General features: G+C 33.1%; 1 protein-coding gene and 1 long non-coding RNA gene across 4 annotated transcripts in view; one reads left to right on the top strand and one right to left on the bottom strand.

Moving 5' to 3' along the window:
- The first annotated feature begins 2,627 nt into the window (after positions 1 to 2,627).
- Positions 2,628 to 9,465, top strand: LOC143084931 (uncharacterized). Its single transcript, XR_012981212.1, has 4 exons — positions 2,628 to 2,814; positions 3,620 to 4,045; positions 4,570 to 4,753; positions 8,926 to 9,465. It is a non-coding gene; the product is annotated as an uncharacterized LOC143084931 (long non-coding RNA).
- A 6,206-nt stretch (positions 9,466 to 15,671) lies between these two features.
- The window catches only part of LOC143084942 (sister chromatid cohesion protein PDS5 homolog A-like), a 36,448-nt gene continuing 34,175 nt past the window's right edge, over positions 15,672 to 17,944 (bottom strand). For all 3 annotated transcript variants that reach the window (XM_076261024.1, XM_076261025.1, XM_076261026.1), the window contains one exon: positions 15,672 to 17,288. In XM_076261024.1, coding sequence (XP_076117139.1) covers positions 17,256 to 17,288 — 33 coding nt within the window. In that variant the 3' untranslated portion in view covers positions 15,672 to 17,255. The remainder of the gene's footprint in view (positions 17,289 to 17,944) is intronic.

Below are 17,944 nucleotides of genomic sequence, written 5' to 3'. Positions count from 1 at the left end.
TCGGTTAGTAACGCGGAAGTCAAAATATTTAATATCATACTGATAAATATGACAATGGAAATACCGGGTCCTTCACATACATAAATGCGCGGACTTTGTGTACCACTGTTATCGTCGGTTTGACATAATGAAGTCGGTTCATGAGAAAAAAATATAATCGCTTTGCATTTATGTTGTGTATCCAGTCAGAATTTACAAAAAGAAACATTCAATTCTTAATTAAACAAATATATTTCAACATAGCGTGAAGAATTCAACAAAACAAGTACTGTAAGGGAAAAAACTGCGCATTTACGTGCACTTTAAAAATACATTTGAGACAGAATCATACTCTAAGGTGAATATGCAAACACCATTACAGAAGTCGCTTTACCAAATTTATATTTGGAGTAGCCTCCATATATATCAGTTCGGAGGATATGAGCATTTTCGAGGAACAGACTTGGTTTTGCTGTCCAAATTGCATTAAGGACGAAGAGCACGTACTTTTATATTGCCCATGATATGACAATATTATAGAAATTTGTTTTAAATCAAATGATGATGGTTTTGATACTTTTTCAAATCCATATGAGCTTCTGTGATTCTATATACGGGGTCTCATATATATATATATATACAACTCGTCTAAACATCAACCCAACAATGTTAGATCTGTAAATTTGCTTTCGCAAATTTTTGTTCTTCCCTCGCCGGGATTCGAACCCATGCTACTGTGACACCAAATCGCCTGCACTGCAGCCCTCGCTGCAGCCGTCCCGCTAGACCACACGACCACCTGGGCTCTACAATAATAAAGCTTTCAGTGGCCGTGTGTTACCTTTCCTCGTCAGTTTTAATCTAGCGGCGTACTACAGTACATGATATATAAGGCATGGAGATGTTATTGTTACAGATCAGCTCAATTATCTATAGTAAAGGATCCTACAAATTAATGTAAGATACAGTCACAGAAAATAATTATATTTATAAGTACGTCTGAGTCAGTGACAACTCTACAACAGATTTATCCATATATATATATATATGGAAGAGACATTTTAGGTACTCGTCGTTAACCTATATACATGTAGATGAAATATATGACGTCTCGGCTTTTCCATTTAAATTTCTCTTCAGTATTTTTTCCCTGCATGGTGTATAATCGCCTCTCGTCATTCTATATGAATAACTTTTAGATATTTTTGATTGTTTTAATCAATATGTTTGTACTTGTTTGTAAAAGGTGAGGCGTAGATAACTTCTCTATCATAATAATAATTGTCAATAAATTCAAAAATGTTATTTTTGGTTGAATGTTTACTTGGTTTGCTAACCTTGAATGTTGATAACGGATTTAAAAATACATCCATGATAATTTTCTTACACAGATATAACTGTATAAAGTATCCGATATATTGTTTTACGCGAAGTTTAGTTTAGTTATTATTTGTTCGCGTCTCTACGGACATTAAAATCTCCAGGTTTTTTTTTAAAGTTTTTCAAAGAAATGAAGTATTGAATCAGAATGAATGCTTCTCATTTTGTTATGTCATGGACTTTTGTGAAGACATAGATGAGCTGTAGCTGCTTGCTTCGGGGTCAATCGGACTAATTGGCAAAGTTAATTCAACATATATCCTTAATTGCAAATATATCCGACACTCGTACCACATCTTCTTATTTCTTTTAAGAAAATAATCCAAAGTAAAGGTATAACTTATTCACCAAATATTGACCGATGTCAACTTTACAATCATCTGGCCTATTACTGTACGATTGGAAAGACACACAAAGCCAACATCGTGCGACGTTTGCAATGTCAAATATGTTTGTATAGAATTTAAGTGAAGAAAAAAACTGGAATACTTTGATGTCTTGAAAAACTATTCATTAAAGAAATGATATTCATCCTCCAAATACCAGACTCAAGGATTGAACAGATCTTGATTTGATTCCAAAAGAGGCTGACAGCTTGTGGCTGGTCAGTACAGTCATTTATTTTCATGATCGATAATTGATTATTTTATATATGTAGACTGCAAACGAAACCATTAACAATAATGACCACATTCGGATTAACAGGTCACTGTAAAAAAAGAAAATGTAGTATGATTGCCAATGAGACAACTATCCACAAAAGACCAAAATGAAACAGACATTAACAACTATAGGTCACCGTACGGCCTTCAACAATGAGCAAAACCCATACCGTATAGTCAGCTATAAAAGGCCCCGACAAGACAATGTAAAACAATTCAAACGAGAAAACTAACGGCCTTATTTATGTAAAAAAAATGAACGAAAAACAAATATGTAACACATAAACAAACGACAACCACTGAATTACAGGCTTCTGACTTGGGACAGGCACATACATAAATAATTTGGCGGGGTTAAACATGTTATCGGGATCCCAACCCTCCCCCTAACCTGGGACAGTGGTATAACAGTACAACATAAGAAAGAACACTGTCACTCAATGAAGACGGAACTACTTCAGACGACTTTTATAAATTATTATTTTTATGATCTACCCTTTCCCTCATCGTCTTCAGTCGTTATAATCTTACTGATAGTAAACGGAACTACTTACCAATATCCCATTTACTTGGATCAATATAAATCAAATCTTAATTTTAACTACTTAATAAGTCTTCAATATCCACATGTCTACACGCACGCTGAGATGTTCAAGATATAACAAATAAATGACAGGCCCGTAGCTAGGAATTCTGAAAATGTGGAAGTTACTAATATCAAAGTGTAAATGTTTGACAATCTTGGTCCTTATTTGTGGATATATATTCCTGGCATTAAAAGCCTATAATAAAGGTGAGAACTACACTTATTCAAATCCAATAGAAATAAATACAATTATTTAAACTTCTCGTTTGAACTTAATAGACCCCCTTAATATGTAACACAACAGAGGTGGATTTAGGGGGTGACCCAGGGGACCCGCCCATCCCTCTTGCCTGGAAAAAAATTGCTTAAATATGTAGGGAATCACTGAATCATGACCAGAGTGGGCCCCCTTTAGGCAGTCAGTGGGCCCATTTATTAGAATTACTGGATCCGCCACTGCACAATGTTTTTATTTTATTGATCAATGCTGTTGAATAGTTTGATATGAAATAACGTGCAATTAAAAAGCTGATTGAATACCAAAATGATTATCTGTGTCGGTGTGTAGCTGTCTTATACCCTCATCTCCCTGAATTCATATTTATAAAAAAAATCAACACACATACAAAATTACGCTAGTAATATATCCCCCCTGGTGAACCTCTTATTACTCAAGTTATCAAAACTACAGATAGAGCAAATGGAAAACAGAATAACCAATGAAAACTTAAACATTGACCAATGAACCATGAAACGACCGTCAAGGTCATATGAACTCTGCAGAAAGACTTGTCCGACGGCACCTTGCAATAGGTCAATAACTAAATATAGTTAAACAATTGCTTTAAACATCTGGGGAACAGATTAGATAATGAAAATTCATCCAAAGAACATTAGACCAAGGTCAGATGAACCCTGCTTTCTAGACTTTTACATCTTAGCTGGCGCACATGATCGTTCCTAAGTTAACTGTTTATAGCAGTCAGTGTCTTCACTATAACCCTTTCTATAGTTTCAGTTGTCAAGTCAATAGGCACATATCCCCTCACAGACGACAACATTATAAACACTTCGTTCAGAGAAAGAAGAACAAGCAATGACGGAAGGACAGAGGACTATACAAATGATAAACAGTTGTACGAAGGAGGAAGAGGGGGTAGCCTTGATGATTTGTCGTTCCCTGGGGATACCCTTGATGATTTGGCGATCTCCGAAGGAACAGAAAATAGCCGTAATGATGTACCGTTCCTTGAAGGAGTAGAAGGTAGCCTTAATGATGTCATCTTCCTTGAAGGAACCGGGGGTAGTAATGATTTATCGTTCCCCGGTGGAACAGGAGACATAAGTGATGGAATATCAGTTACTGAAAGGACAGATATACAACTTAGTGATATTGTCAATAATAATAAATATTCATCAAAGGTACAACCAACGGCGGGTAGGTTTACAATGTACTAAATATGTGTTTGGAAAATATAGATCGCGACAACAAAACAACAGCACAAATAACCTCCCAAAAAAAACCTGAGGAATATCTCACAATCAGAATGCATACATACAATAAAACTAGCTAAAACTCATTAGATATATAAAGAAAATATGCATATGTATTCAGCTAAAACAAACAATATAAAACAATTACATAATTCCGAACTAAGTAGAAACAGGAAACACACACTGACAGTAATTTATATGATTTTTTTTTCTTCTTTTATAATTAAAATTCAAACTAAAACGAAACAGGTTGATTGATTGCTAGTTTCTTTAAACGTTCAGTGTCTCGAAAATTTATTAATAATTTAGATAATACAAGCAGATATGATAATTTCAAAATAATTAATGTCTATAGATCTTCATGGATATTTATTTGTTGTTTTTTTAAACATCGCTTATAGTGATGATAAAAGTTCAATATATAACTATTTGTATATAATATTTACGTTAAGCACATTTGTTTTACAGGCGACAACTTTTGTAATAATTCTACGTGTGTTTTAATCGTTGGGTATTGTCGAGGTGGAACAACAATGGCGTTAGACGTTCTGTCAGAGACGGACGATTCGTTTGCTTTATTTGAACCGATCAGTGACCTTACATTAAGCTCAAACTTAAAAGTGCCAGTATCGTTTTACAATGGAACTGTGGGGTAAGTTTGATTAATCATGTGGTCAAATTAGTTGGTTTAACGCCTTGCCGTGTGCAAACCGGAAGTTCGGGGTTATCTTGCAATAAACATCTACTTCTTCTTTTTTTTCAAAGAAAATTACCGAGACAACTATTTTCGAATAAGCTTAAATTAAGACATCTTATGACACATGGTATGACTTGACAAGAAGATACTCTGTGTTTGTTCGTCATGTATGGCAAGTTAACCATAATATCATATAAAGTTTATCCCGAACCCTTATAAAGTAAATAACTTATATCACTGAGTATTCTTTGAAGATATTTTCTAAAACGTTATAAGATATCTTCAAAATGGGATAAATATAAAAACGGTTTACCATATGCCATACTCAAGTTATAAACAAATTTAACTTTTAAAAAAGCTTGAAACAATCTCCCGCAAGAATTTATTATAGATCTTTCAAATCTAAATTATCCGCAAATGTTAATCCGAAGGTGGAAAGACCTTAACTGTTAACTAATGTAAATTAACTATTTTTATGGAACGCCGTTACTGCCTTATGTTACTTCATTCTTTATCATGATAAGGTTTTTCTTTATTATGATGAGCTTTTTCTCTATTATGATGAGGTTTTTCTTTATTATGATGAGGTTTTTCTTTATTATGATGAGCTTTTTCTTTATGATGAGGTTTTTCTTTATTATGATGAGCTTTTTCTTTATTATGATGAGCTTTTTCTGTATTATGATAAGCTTTTTCTTTATTATGATGAGCTTTTTCTCTATTATGATGAGCTTTTTCTCTATTATGATGAGCTTTTTCTCTATTATGATGAGCTGTTAGAAGGGAATCATGGGAAATAAAGAGAATTAAGATGAAACAAAAAGAAAAATGGCAGAATCAGAAATGTTGAAAGTTCTTGGAAATGTTTGCTAGCTCCATGTGCGGGAAATGTTTGATAAAGGGAAAAAATAACACCAAATATTGTCATCATGCTTTCATAACATGAACTGGAATATATCTAGGAGTTACCATTCCAGCGCATATGATGACACTGCTTCTCACTTCAGCCACCAACTATGCTCCTCACGACTATGCATAAGTTAGGGATTTCGTTACCACAAATACTAATAACCTTTACTTAATTCTTCCATACCTGTGCATGTATATAGATTTTAAGATTATGTTTTCAAGTTTGAATATATCTTAAAACGATCCCGGTAACTCTTTTATGATTTAAATAAACTCATTCTAAAATGTTACCAATTCAGTACTGTAATTAGATCATTGAATATTGTTTTATTGGTATTGATATTGATTTTGTTATCAGTAAAATTTAAAGCAAACTAAATATTATTTCTATATACATATACACATTCATGGATCTGCAATATGTCGACTCCTGTATTTTAGCATAGCATAAGGTCAGGTTTTTCTACGACTTTCTATTGGCGTCTTTGCACTAAATCCATTTGATGTGTACTGATTGATATTTTAGTCTTAGATGCATGATTTTATTTATTATTATTTTTGTCTTTTTGTTGTTAAGGTGTACAAGTTTCCGGCAATGTCCGCTTGTATTTGTATTATTTGTATGTTAATTTATCCATCTGATGAGTTTAGCCTTTTTAACTGATTTTTAGAGTTCGTTCTTATGTTGTACCACTGTCCCAGGTTAGGGGAGGGTTGGGATACCGTTAACATGTTTAACAGCGCCCCATTCTGTGTGTATGTGCCTACCCCAAATCAGAAGCCAGTAATTCAGTTGTTGTCGTTTGTTTTTGTGTTACATAATTGTTTTTTTTTTTAATTTTTTGTACAAAAATTAGGCCGTTAGTTTTCTCGTCTGAATTGTTTTACATTGTCATTTCGGGGCCTTTTATAGCGGACTATGCGGCATTGGATTGGTTTATTGTTGAAGACCGTAAGGTGACCTATGGTTGTTAATTTATGTATCATTTGGTCTCTTATGGAGAGTTGTCTCATTGGCAATCATACAACATTTTCTTTTTATATACATGTAAGTGTACCAGATGAGTTCTATGATGGATATAACAAAAACAAGACTAAAACTGGGGGAAAACAGGCCAAGAAATAGACAATGCTCATTTATAACATTGTTATTGTACGCAAACAAATACAGAAAGTTTAATCGGTCTTGTGCAGAAAGGATTTCGACACAATTCACAAAATCATCAATACCAAAGTTGGTACCTGTCCTATTGAAATCTGCTCTCATTAGTTGGTCATAAATTGCAATGTTCATTTGCTCACAATTTGGCCTTCCATCATCCATAAGATTAGCCGCATCAGTGTTTCCCTCTAATCCATAATCAACTAAATCTCGTTCACTGAGTTGTGTACCAGCTGGATTCTGTATTTGACCGGCGATCCAAATATTGATAGATGATTTTGTTCTCATTCTATGGCTTGCCCGGGCTTGAGTCCAAATATCAAGTCTTCTGTTAATTTCATCCATGTAAATGTAGTGCAGGGCTATTAGATACAGTTCATTTAATGGATCGGGAATTTCCTGGTCTTCCAAAGGATAGAATAAGTTGTAGAAATAGCACAAAACACCCTCGTTAACGTCCCTCCACCATCTCTCTATTCTCTGATTGTGCGTGCTTGGGCCTGTAATCATACTGCTGTCACCATGTTTTGTCAACATGAAATTCGCCACATACATTTTCTAGTCCCTTATCTGACCCGTGGCGGAGGGGCCCGGCCCCCTTTTTTCTGGGAAAAAATTTGCTTGATTATATAGGGAATCACTGAAACATTACCGGAGCATTCCCCTCTTAGGCAGTCAGTAGGACCCACTTCTGGATCCGCAACTGCTGACAGAACCTATACACAAAACCTACTCGAAGAGGAAGCTACTCAATACGGTGGCGGAAGTGTTGTTGTCACGACAATGTAGAAACATAATAAGCCTTGTGAACCCATTAACTCCACCTAGTATAATGAATCCCCATCTCACTAATTTATGGTTAGTGTCTATGTGCCATAAGTGATTCGGTGCCATAACGTTGTATACACATCTGTGCTTTATTTTGTAATTCATTTGATTGTATAGCTCAAATTTTGGGCACCATGATTGGTTAATAAAATTATCTTACCTTATCTTATCTTATCTGTGCAGTCGACTGGTCTTTTTCTCTTGGGTACCAGCGAAGTATATTCTAAGAATGGCATTTCTTAACCTCAATCTTTGTACTTTAATTCCTTTTCCTGTCAGTATTTCACGCAAAATGCGTTCGCCACAAGGAGGAAAGTCCATGACAATGCCGAAAAGTATGCTATCAAGGTTGTCATCTTCAATGTCAGAAAAATGTAGTCCAAAATGAGCCATCCGTCAATATATTGTTTTCTCTGAGAGTTGTAAGACATTTCCAATGTCCGATATCTTGAAGTCACAATCCAACAACGATTCTAGTACATTTTTGTCGGCATGGTATTTTGGATGGCCATCAAAACTATCAGTTTTCACAGGTTTCATGTTTCCATACTTGATGCAATCCATTCGCAGTGTCATCATATGCGCTAGATGGTAACTCCTAGATATTCCAGTTCATGTTTTGAAAGCATGCTGACAATATCTGGTGTTATTTTTTCTTTATCAAACATTTCCCGCACATGGAGCAAGCAAACTTTCCGAAGAACTTTCAACATTTCTGATTCTGCCATTTTTCTTTTTGTTTGATCTTAATTCTCTTAGTTTCCCATGATTCTCTTAATTTCCCATGATTCCCTTCTAACAGCTCATCATAATAGAGAGAAAAACCTCATCATAATAGAGAAAAACCTCATCATAATAAAGAAAAACCTCATCATAATAGAGAAAATTCTCATCATAATAAAGAAAAAGCTCATCATAATAAAGAAAAACCTCATCATAATAAAGAAAAAGCTCATCATAATAAAGAAAAAGCTCATCATAATAGAGAAAAACCACATCATAATAAAGAAAAAGCTCATCATAATAGAGAAAAACCTCATCATAATAAAGAAAAAGCTCATCATAATAAAGAAAAAGCTCATCATAATAGAGAAAAACCACATCATAATAAAGAAAAAGCTCATCATAATAGAGAAAAACCTCATCATAATAGAGAAAAACCTCATCATGATAAAGAAAGAAGTACCATAAGGCAGTTACGGCGTTCCATATATTTTCGTCATTTCAGAAATATAACTACGATCACAGAGCTACCCAGAGTGCAAGCTGAGATGTTAATTCATTGGTTCAATTGTGATTTCACTAAAATTAACATTGGAGATTTGAAAAAGGAGAATTTATTACTGCACTCACTTGACATGAGATCGTATTTCACGTGTCTGAGACATGATTCATTTTCTTATTGTATCAATAAACTGGAGCAAGTATGCTTGTCAAAGTCTAGAAGGATCATAAAAGTTATTCGTCTACAGGTGGCATCATTAGAACATATTCTGAAGCAAACTACTAACATCAAAACCATTTACTTGGTGAGAGATCCCAGGGCGACAACGATGTCAATGTTAAAGTATAAACTTATCCAATCAGTTGTGAAAGGGTCAGAAATAATATGTAATAAAATGATGGCAGACAGAAATGCCACTAAACTGTTCAAATCTGTCTATCCAAACAACATATTCGTGTTGAGATACGAGACTCTTGTACAGAAACCGGTACAGGTTTTTGGAAAAGTTTTCAGTTTTTCAAATTTACCTTTCACGTTAAAGGTAGACAATTATATCAAACATCATCTCTTGGGAAGAGACCAAAGAAATAGAAGTCCGTGGCTTACAAAATTTGGAAATGCATTAAGAATTGCCAATACCTGGCGAACATTTATATCCAGTGAACAATTACATGATATTGACACAGCTTGTCATCGTACCTATAAGGCATTTGGTTACAGACAACTTGGTTTTACTTCCGTAAGAAATCTTGACGTGACATTACTATAAAGAGAACCATTGTCTTACTAATTTTTCCCATAGCTTAACTTATTTTATTATACTTCACGTTAAAATGCCATATTTTGATTGGCTAATACGAGGGTGTTAATTTTCTTTATCACATGGCTGAGAGGGTGTCAATTTCTTTGAATGTTACCCTCTCATCCAGACCAATCAAAAATCGATATTTAAAGAACAATGGATTGAATTTACATCATGTAATTAAATACAATGCCTAAGTTCTACGTTTTGGATCAGATTTTATTATTTGACTGTCAAAATAATAAAAAAAAAAAAAAAAAACGTTGCTTAACTTTTGTTGTTTTTTCTAATACCCGTAAAGGCGTAACATTGTTATGTAAGTGACGTCATTGAAAATACGTTTAAAATAAAATTTAAAGACAATAATGATAGGACATTCAGTATAATAAATCAAGTAACACATAGCTGAGAGGGTGATTATGAGAGCAAATTGGTACCCCTCAGAAAAACATTGTTAACCTTGGTTCCGCCGCTGTAGACAATGTTTTCTCAGGGTAACAATTTGTTCTATCACCCTCTCAGCTATGTGTTATATAGTGTTGGAGAAATAAATAGAGAATAATACATGGCAAAATCCGTATCATATGTCATATCATCCCGAGACACCAATATCAGCCCAAGGGTCTTTAGGCCCGAGGGATGATATTGGTCGAGGGTGATACGGCATGTGAAACGGATTTTGCCATGTTTTATACGCTTTATCATATATTTCAACAGGAGAGTATTATATTATATGAACTGTTTTATGATCCATAGCACTGGGTTACCTTCAGTTCTAATTTTGTCTTGTTTTAAAAGCCTTAAAAGAACTGCTCAATTACTTATCCAAAGCACCTGGGTTACCTTAAAATTTGCGTGCTGTTGTTTTAAAAATATTTTGTTTATAATGGTATTTTTTTGTGTTTTGTATTTTTTATATTGCATTTAGTGCCAAAAAATATGAAAACTAGACGTTCGTGACGTCACATGTACATACCAAACAATGACGTCATTCAATAAATTGCGTCACGCTCGAATGACCGTTCTAAATGACCGTAAAAAAAGTAGGGGTGTGAGAAAGGGTGTTATAAAGGGTAGGCTTGATATTTCCACTGTGCAGTAAAATATGTGTTTAATATTGATATAAATTTATGAATTATCAGTGGTAAATTCTTTGTCTCACTTATTCTTGCCAACCAAAAGACGATCTGACTAAACTGAAAAATAATCATGGCACGTACATATCAAGTGCACATGTTCATGTACTAGTATAAAGAATAACATAACTTTACGTTCCGCTATATAGATGATGTTCTCACTAAATAATACAAAATTTGGTCACCATGTTGAACGAATCTATCCCATTGAACTAGAGATAAAGGATACTACAGATACAGCTAAGCCTGCCTCATATCTTGACTTACATCTAGAAATTGACAATGAGGGTATGTTGAAAACAAAACTTTACGACAAAAGAGATGATTTCAGCTTCCCAATTGTGAACTTTCTATTTCTATGTAGCAACATTCTAGCAGTGCCTGCATATGGATTATACATCTTCCAATTGATACGATATGCCCGGGATTGTATTTCCCATCATGGTTTCCTTGATAGAGGATTGCTACTCACAAGGAAGCTATTAAAACAGAGTTCCAAATGGTGAATTTGAAATCATTTCTTTGTAAATTTTACGGACACCGTCACGAGTTGGTTGATTGTTATGGAAAAACCGTTTCACAGACGATATCGAATATGTTCCTTATGTTGTAACTACAATACCCTTCCCTTTTCACGAATGTGACCTATCGAATTAGACTATTTACCGGATTTGTAATACCATAAGCAATACGACGGGTGCCACATGTGGAGCAGGATCTGCTTACCCTTCCGGTGCACCTGATATCACCCCCAGTTTTTGGTGGGGTTCGTGTTGCTTAGTCTTTAGTTTTTAATGTTGTGTCTTTTTTACTATTATTTTAAGCCATGGCGTTGTCAGTTTATTTTCTATCCATGAGTTTGACTCTCTCTCTGGTATCTTTCGTCCCTCTTCTATAGTCGATCAAGTATGTATTAACAGCTTATATCTATAGAAGGCATAAACTTTACTGATGACCTGCTCATTTATCCAGGTTTTAAACCAGGTGCTCCGCAGGGCGCAGCTTTATACGACCGCAGAGGTCGAACCCTGAACAGTTGGGCAAGTATGGACAAAACATTCAAGCGTGATACAGCTCTGAATTTGGATTGTGATCAAATTTTTGACATTACATGGTTTTTTTTTTACACAAAACAAATGTCAAGATTTTACAAATCAATTAAAGATTTCTTCAAACTTTTTAAATCTAAAATTAAATAGTTGACACAGCATAGGTTTCTGACACAGAATGAATGTGGTCTAATGAACTTAAAAGTTTTTTTTTTGCCTTTGAGCAATTCACTATGCTGTTGAATATTAATCCTCTCAAAAAAATGTTTGAAGAAATTTTCTTTTTATTTATGAAATCTGAAATGAGAAAAATTTAAACCCCCCCCCCCTTTTTTTCACATCCCCATTTCCCTTTTTCCAAAACTGATATCAATTCAAATTTCTAATGGAGTTTGCAACAATAACTACTCTTTTAAATACATCATAAAATATTAAAATGTAAAATAAAGTGCTTGTTATCACTGAATGGTAAAGATTGGTTGGTAGTAAAAGTGAATATACATTGTTTATTGTATAAAACAATAAAAAAAAACTTCATCAGCAACATTTTATATTGGCAAATTTCCAATGAAGTTATTTACATAAAGTTATTGGCAAATAAAAATAGAAAATGACATCATAGTCATGTCTGGCAAATGTCCAACATACATTATCTAAAAACATTTTAGATAAGATAAGGAAAAAAAGCTTCATCAGCAACATTTTATATTGGCAAATTTCCAATGAAGTTATTTACATAAAGTTATTGGCAAATAAAAATAGAAAATGACATCATAGTCATGTCTGGCAAATTTCCAACATATATTATCAACTACTATTCTATACAAAGAAAGATAACTCCAATTGAAAATTAATTGCTATTGCACAATATTGTGCAATTAGATATTTCTTGCTATTGTGCAATACTGTGCAATTGAAAATTTCTTGCTATTGCACAATATTTAATATGGAATCCTGATTTGGACCAACTTGAAAACTGGGCCCATAATCAAAAATCAAAGTACATATTTAGATAAAGCATATCAAATAAGCCCAAGAATTTTATTTTTGTTAAAATCAAACTTAGTTTAATTTTGGACCCTTTGGACCTTAATGTAGACCAATTTGAAAACTGGACCAAAAATTAAGAATCTACATAAACAGTTAGATTTGGCATATCAAAGAACCCATTTATTCAATTTTTGATGAAATCAAACAAAGTTTAATTTTGGACCCCCATTTGGACCAACTTGAAAACTAGGCCAATAATTAAAAATCTAAGTACATTTTTAAATTCAGCATATCAAAGAACCCCAAGGATTCAATTTTTGATTAAATCAAACTAAGTTTAATTTTGGACCCTTTGGACCTTAATGTAGACCAATTTGAAAACGGGACCAAAAATTAAGAATCTACATACATAGTTAGATTCGGCATATCAAAGAACCCCAATTATTCAATTTTTGATGAAATCACACAAAGTTCAATTTTGGACCCTTTGGGCCCCTTATTCCTAAACTGTTAGGACCAAAACTCCCAAAATCAAACCCAACCTTCCTTTTATGGTCATAAACCTTGTGTTTAAATTTCATAGATTTCTATTTACTTATACTAAAGTTATGGTGCAAAAACCAAAAATAATGCTTATTTGGGCCCCTTTTTGGCCCCTAATTCATAAACTGTTGTGACCTCAACTCCAAAAATCAATCCCAACCTTCCTTTTGTGGTCATAAACCTTGTGTTAAAATTTCATTGATTTCTATTTACTTATACTAAAGTTATTGTGCGAAAACCAAGAATAATGCTTATTTGGGCCCTTTTTTGGCCCTTAATTCCTAAACTGTTGGAACCAAAACTCCCAAAATCAATCCCAACCTTCCTTTTGTGGTCATAAACCTTGTGTCAAAATTTCATAGATTTCTATTCACTTAACTAAAGTTATAGTGTGAAAACCAAGAAAATGCTTATTTGGGCCCTTTTTGGCCCCTAATTCCTAAAATGTTGGGACCAAAACTCCCAAAATCAATCCCAACCTTCCTTTTGTGGTCATAAACCTTACTAAAGTTAGAGTGCGAAAACTAAAAGTATTCGGACGACGACGACGACGCCAACGTGATAGCAATATACGACCAAAAAAATTAAAATTTTTGCGGTCGTATAAAAAGAGAACAAAAAAGATTGGATACACACATACAGTGGTACACAGCTACTTTTGCATAGGTACTATTTCTATACCAAAAATCTGTAGTACTGGAAATCTACTTTTAATATTCAGTGCTATTTTGTTGCTTTAAAATTATTGTAATATTTAGGTACCTGTATTTTACAGTACTTGATTTGTACTTAAAATTTAGGTACTACAGATTTTGGGTTACTAACGTTACATTTTCAGCATTTTGAAAGTTTTTCTATTTCAAATCTCTTAAAATTATGATTTTCAAACATGGAATATTGTATAATTTCTGTACCAAAATATTTAGTACAAATCAAGTACTGTAAAATACAAGTACCTAAATATTACAATAATTTTAAAGTAAAGAGATAGTACTAAATATTAAAAGTAAATTTCCAGTACTACATATTTTAGTACAGAAATAGTACCTATGCAAAAGTAGCTGTGTAGCTAAATTGAACTAAGTTTTGACTAACTTTAATAATGGTTTTTTCCTGGTAAAAGACACTCTCTAGTAGTTGGGAATATTAGTGAAAAGTTTCATTTTGCAACACACAGGTGTTTTGAACTCAAAAGAGAGCAGACATTATTTGTAAAGGACAGACATAGTATAGACCTTCCAATGATTTATCATCAGATGGCCCAATAATTGAACTATTGATAGTTCACCTGTAATCATGATAATGGCAAATAATACATGTACATGCATATCAGGATGAACATCTATCAATGTGATACAAAAAGAGCCCTGTTTTGTGGCAGACATGCTATATCACAAAGTAACAGCCTGCAGGAAGACATCCAATCATGGCCTCCTAGATCTTACTAGTAACCTAAAATGCTGAATGCTTAGCAGAGAAGCAGCAAATATCATTTTTCTAGTTTTTTGTTATTTGGCCCAATCAGTGATGAAAACCAAGATCCCTGTACTATGAACATGCTACAAAACCACAAGGCATTTTATTCAGTGGTTGTCATTTGTTGCTGTTAAACATATTTGTTTTTCTGTCATTATTTTGTACATCAATTGGCCAGTTTGTTTTCTACTTGAATTGTTTTACATTTGTCATTTCGGCTAAGCTCATTGATGACGGCTGAAGTGACCTATAACTGTTTATTTCTGTGTCAATTTAGTCTCATTTGCAATCATACCACATCTTTTTTTTATAATCAGGAAGACAACTGATTCCTGGAGCTTGAAATAAAGGCCAAGACCTACTCTCATTACCATTGATTGTTGGTTACTTCATGTCCAGTGGCAAATATTTCATACATGTTCAGGAAAATTCTTATTTTTTAATCAACATAGCAAAAATCAATACTTGATCTTGTACTTTAGATAATGAAAATCAGGGTCAAAATGCACATGGCAGTGATGTGTAAACAAAATGTGAAAATCATCTATAGTTATCAACTTGATGAAAAATGAAATAAAATATTGAGATAATTTGGAACTGAGTTATATACATGTCCAATATACTGCATGTTTTTGTAGCAGTGGAGATATAAATATATGCTTTTTTGAAGGTAAAGCTGCTGTCTGTATTGAAACTTCAGATCAAATAATGAAATGAATGTAAAATTAGTACAATCTATAAATAACAGATAAATGGAGTGTTTTTATATTTTATTCTACATCAAAATAATGATTTTTGTAATGTCAACAATGAACAACGAAATCAATTGATGCATAAACAAAGCATTGTCGGACGATATCTTACAATTTTATATACATGATTACAGTACAAATGTTTTAAATGGACGTTGATGTCTGAAATGAATGTAATAAAAATGATCTTGTGAGTGAACATTATTAAATGCTTGGGATTTCAGATTTATCTGAATCTTTCAGCATTCAACAGAGTTACACGCTGTTAGACAGTTTAAAATGACCAAATACAATAAAAACTGAACAATAAAATCTGTTATACAGTCAACATCATTCAAATATTCTCAACATTTACTTAATACTATAAAGTGAATAATTTACACAGAGTTTAAATATAATTGATTTTTGGACCAGTTTTTCTTTATGATGATGGGAGTTTTTAACAACCTTGACTGGCTATACAGCCTCCTTTTTTTAGCAGTAATGTTCATCATTTTATCCAGAATGCCTAACTAGCAATAAAAAAAAAAACTCTGCTAAAATTACCTGCTTTTATATTAAGCAATTTAAAAACATAACCTTTAAAATACAACACTTTCAAGTTCTTGATATTTAAAAGTTCTCCTAATTTTCAAGCAGAAATCAAGATCTATTGATCTACAAAAATAAATAAATAGCTTCATTTTATTCAATTATTTACATTAAAATTACTTGTCCATTACAGAGGAAACATTTGATAAACATCACTGAGAGTAACATCTTACAATGTCTGACATTGCTCACATTGATAAATCTATTGTGCAGGAACTAAACCTTTCCCCAGAATCAGTTTTTTACCTCTAGCCATTTCATTTTTTTGCAAATGGGACTGTCCCATTGATTTTATATTGTTTAATGTGGAGTTATTACATGAGAACTTCAAAAAATTTCTTGAAAAAACCATTCATTCATTGATTAATTTGCATGACAAGGCTAAACATGTCTATCACTTCCAGGGCATGCTAAGATTTTTTTTAAAGTAATGGAGGAAACACTTACCACACAATTTTGTGTTTTTAATTTTTACTGTTCATGAGGTAGGTTCATAACAGAAGTAAAAGACTCCTGATAAACTAAGCATTGATTTCTTATATGATTAAAATTTAGAACTATTTAACCATTGCCAAACAGTCAGTTACAATAGTGTGTCTGTGTAATTCATTTACAGGGGTAAAATATGCATGCCAAAGTCCTGAATTTAATATTGTTTCTAAAGTATTCCTATTATTTCTATGGAAACACGACCCAAAAGTAAATAAATATTTTTATAGTATTTCATCCAATGTCTACAAATATTTAAATTATAAAGGAAAACAACAAAATTCAAGATTGAAGGATGTAAAACCTGTTATGAACAGATCAAATTTGACCCTCAAAATGCCCTTGAAGACAAAATATATGATCTCACTTTAATAATTTCCCTTTGTGTTAGCATTCTGATGACTTTTGCCATTTATAACTGAGTAATGAATGTCTATGTTTTACACTCATAGTAGCTGCCATTTTTCTGTATTTATGCTGGTTCACAAAATTGCACATTTTTTATTCAGGTCTTCTTTGGTCTGCCTCTCTTTTTTGTCTGAAAATTTAAATAACAAATATTTACTATAGTGAACTAGGGGCTCTTAAGAGGATTCATGACAAAATTTTGTTTTGGTGATGGTGATGTGTTTGTAGATCTTACTTTACTGAACATTCTTGCTTCTTACAATTATCTCATTATCTCAATTTATAATGAACTTGGCCCATTAGTTACAGAGGAAAATATTTTGTTAAAATTTATAAAATTATTAAAAATTGACTATAAATGGCAATAACTCCTTAAGGGGTCAACTGACCTTTTTGGTCATGTTGATTTATTTGTGGATCTTACTTTGCTGAACATTATTTACAGTTTATCTCTATAATAATATTCAAGATAACCAAAAACAGCAAAATTACCATAAAAATTTTCAAGTCAGGGACAGCAACCCAAAAACCAGTTGTCGGATTCATCTGAAAATTTCAGGGCAGATAGATCTTGACTTGCAAAACAATTTAATCCCGGTCTAATTGCTCTTAATGCTTTGGTTTCAGAGTTGTAAGCCAAAATCTACATTTTACCCCTATATTCTATTTTTGGCCATGGCGGCCATCTTGGTTGGTTTGCAGGGTCACCACACACATTTTTTAAACTAAATACCTCAATGATGATTATGGCCAAGTATGGTTAAATTTGGACCAGTAGTTTTAGAG

This window comes from Mytilus galloprovincialis, chromosome 8 (assembly GCF_965363235.1).
Source record: "Mytilus galloprovincialis chromosome 8, xbMytGall1.hap1.1, whole genome shotgun sequence".
Taxonomy (NCBI): Eukaryota; Metazoa; Mollusca; class Bivalvia; order Mytilida; family Mytilidae; genus Mytilus; species Mytilus galloprovincialis.
The sequence above is the reverse complement of the archived record's forward strand: the minus strand, read 5'-3'. Positions and strand labels throughout refer to the sequence as shown.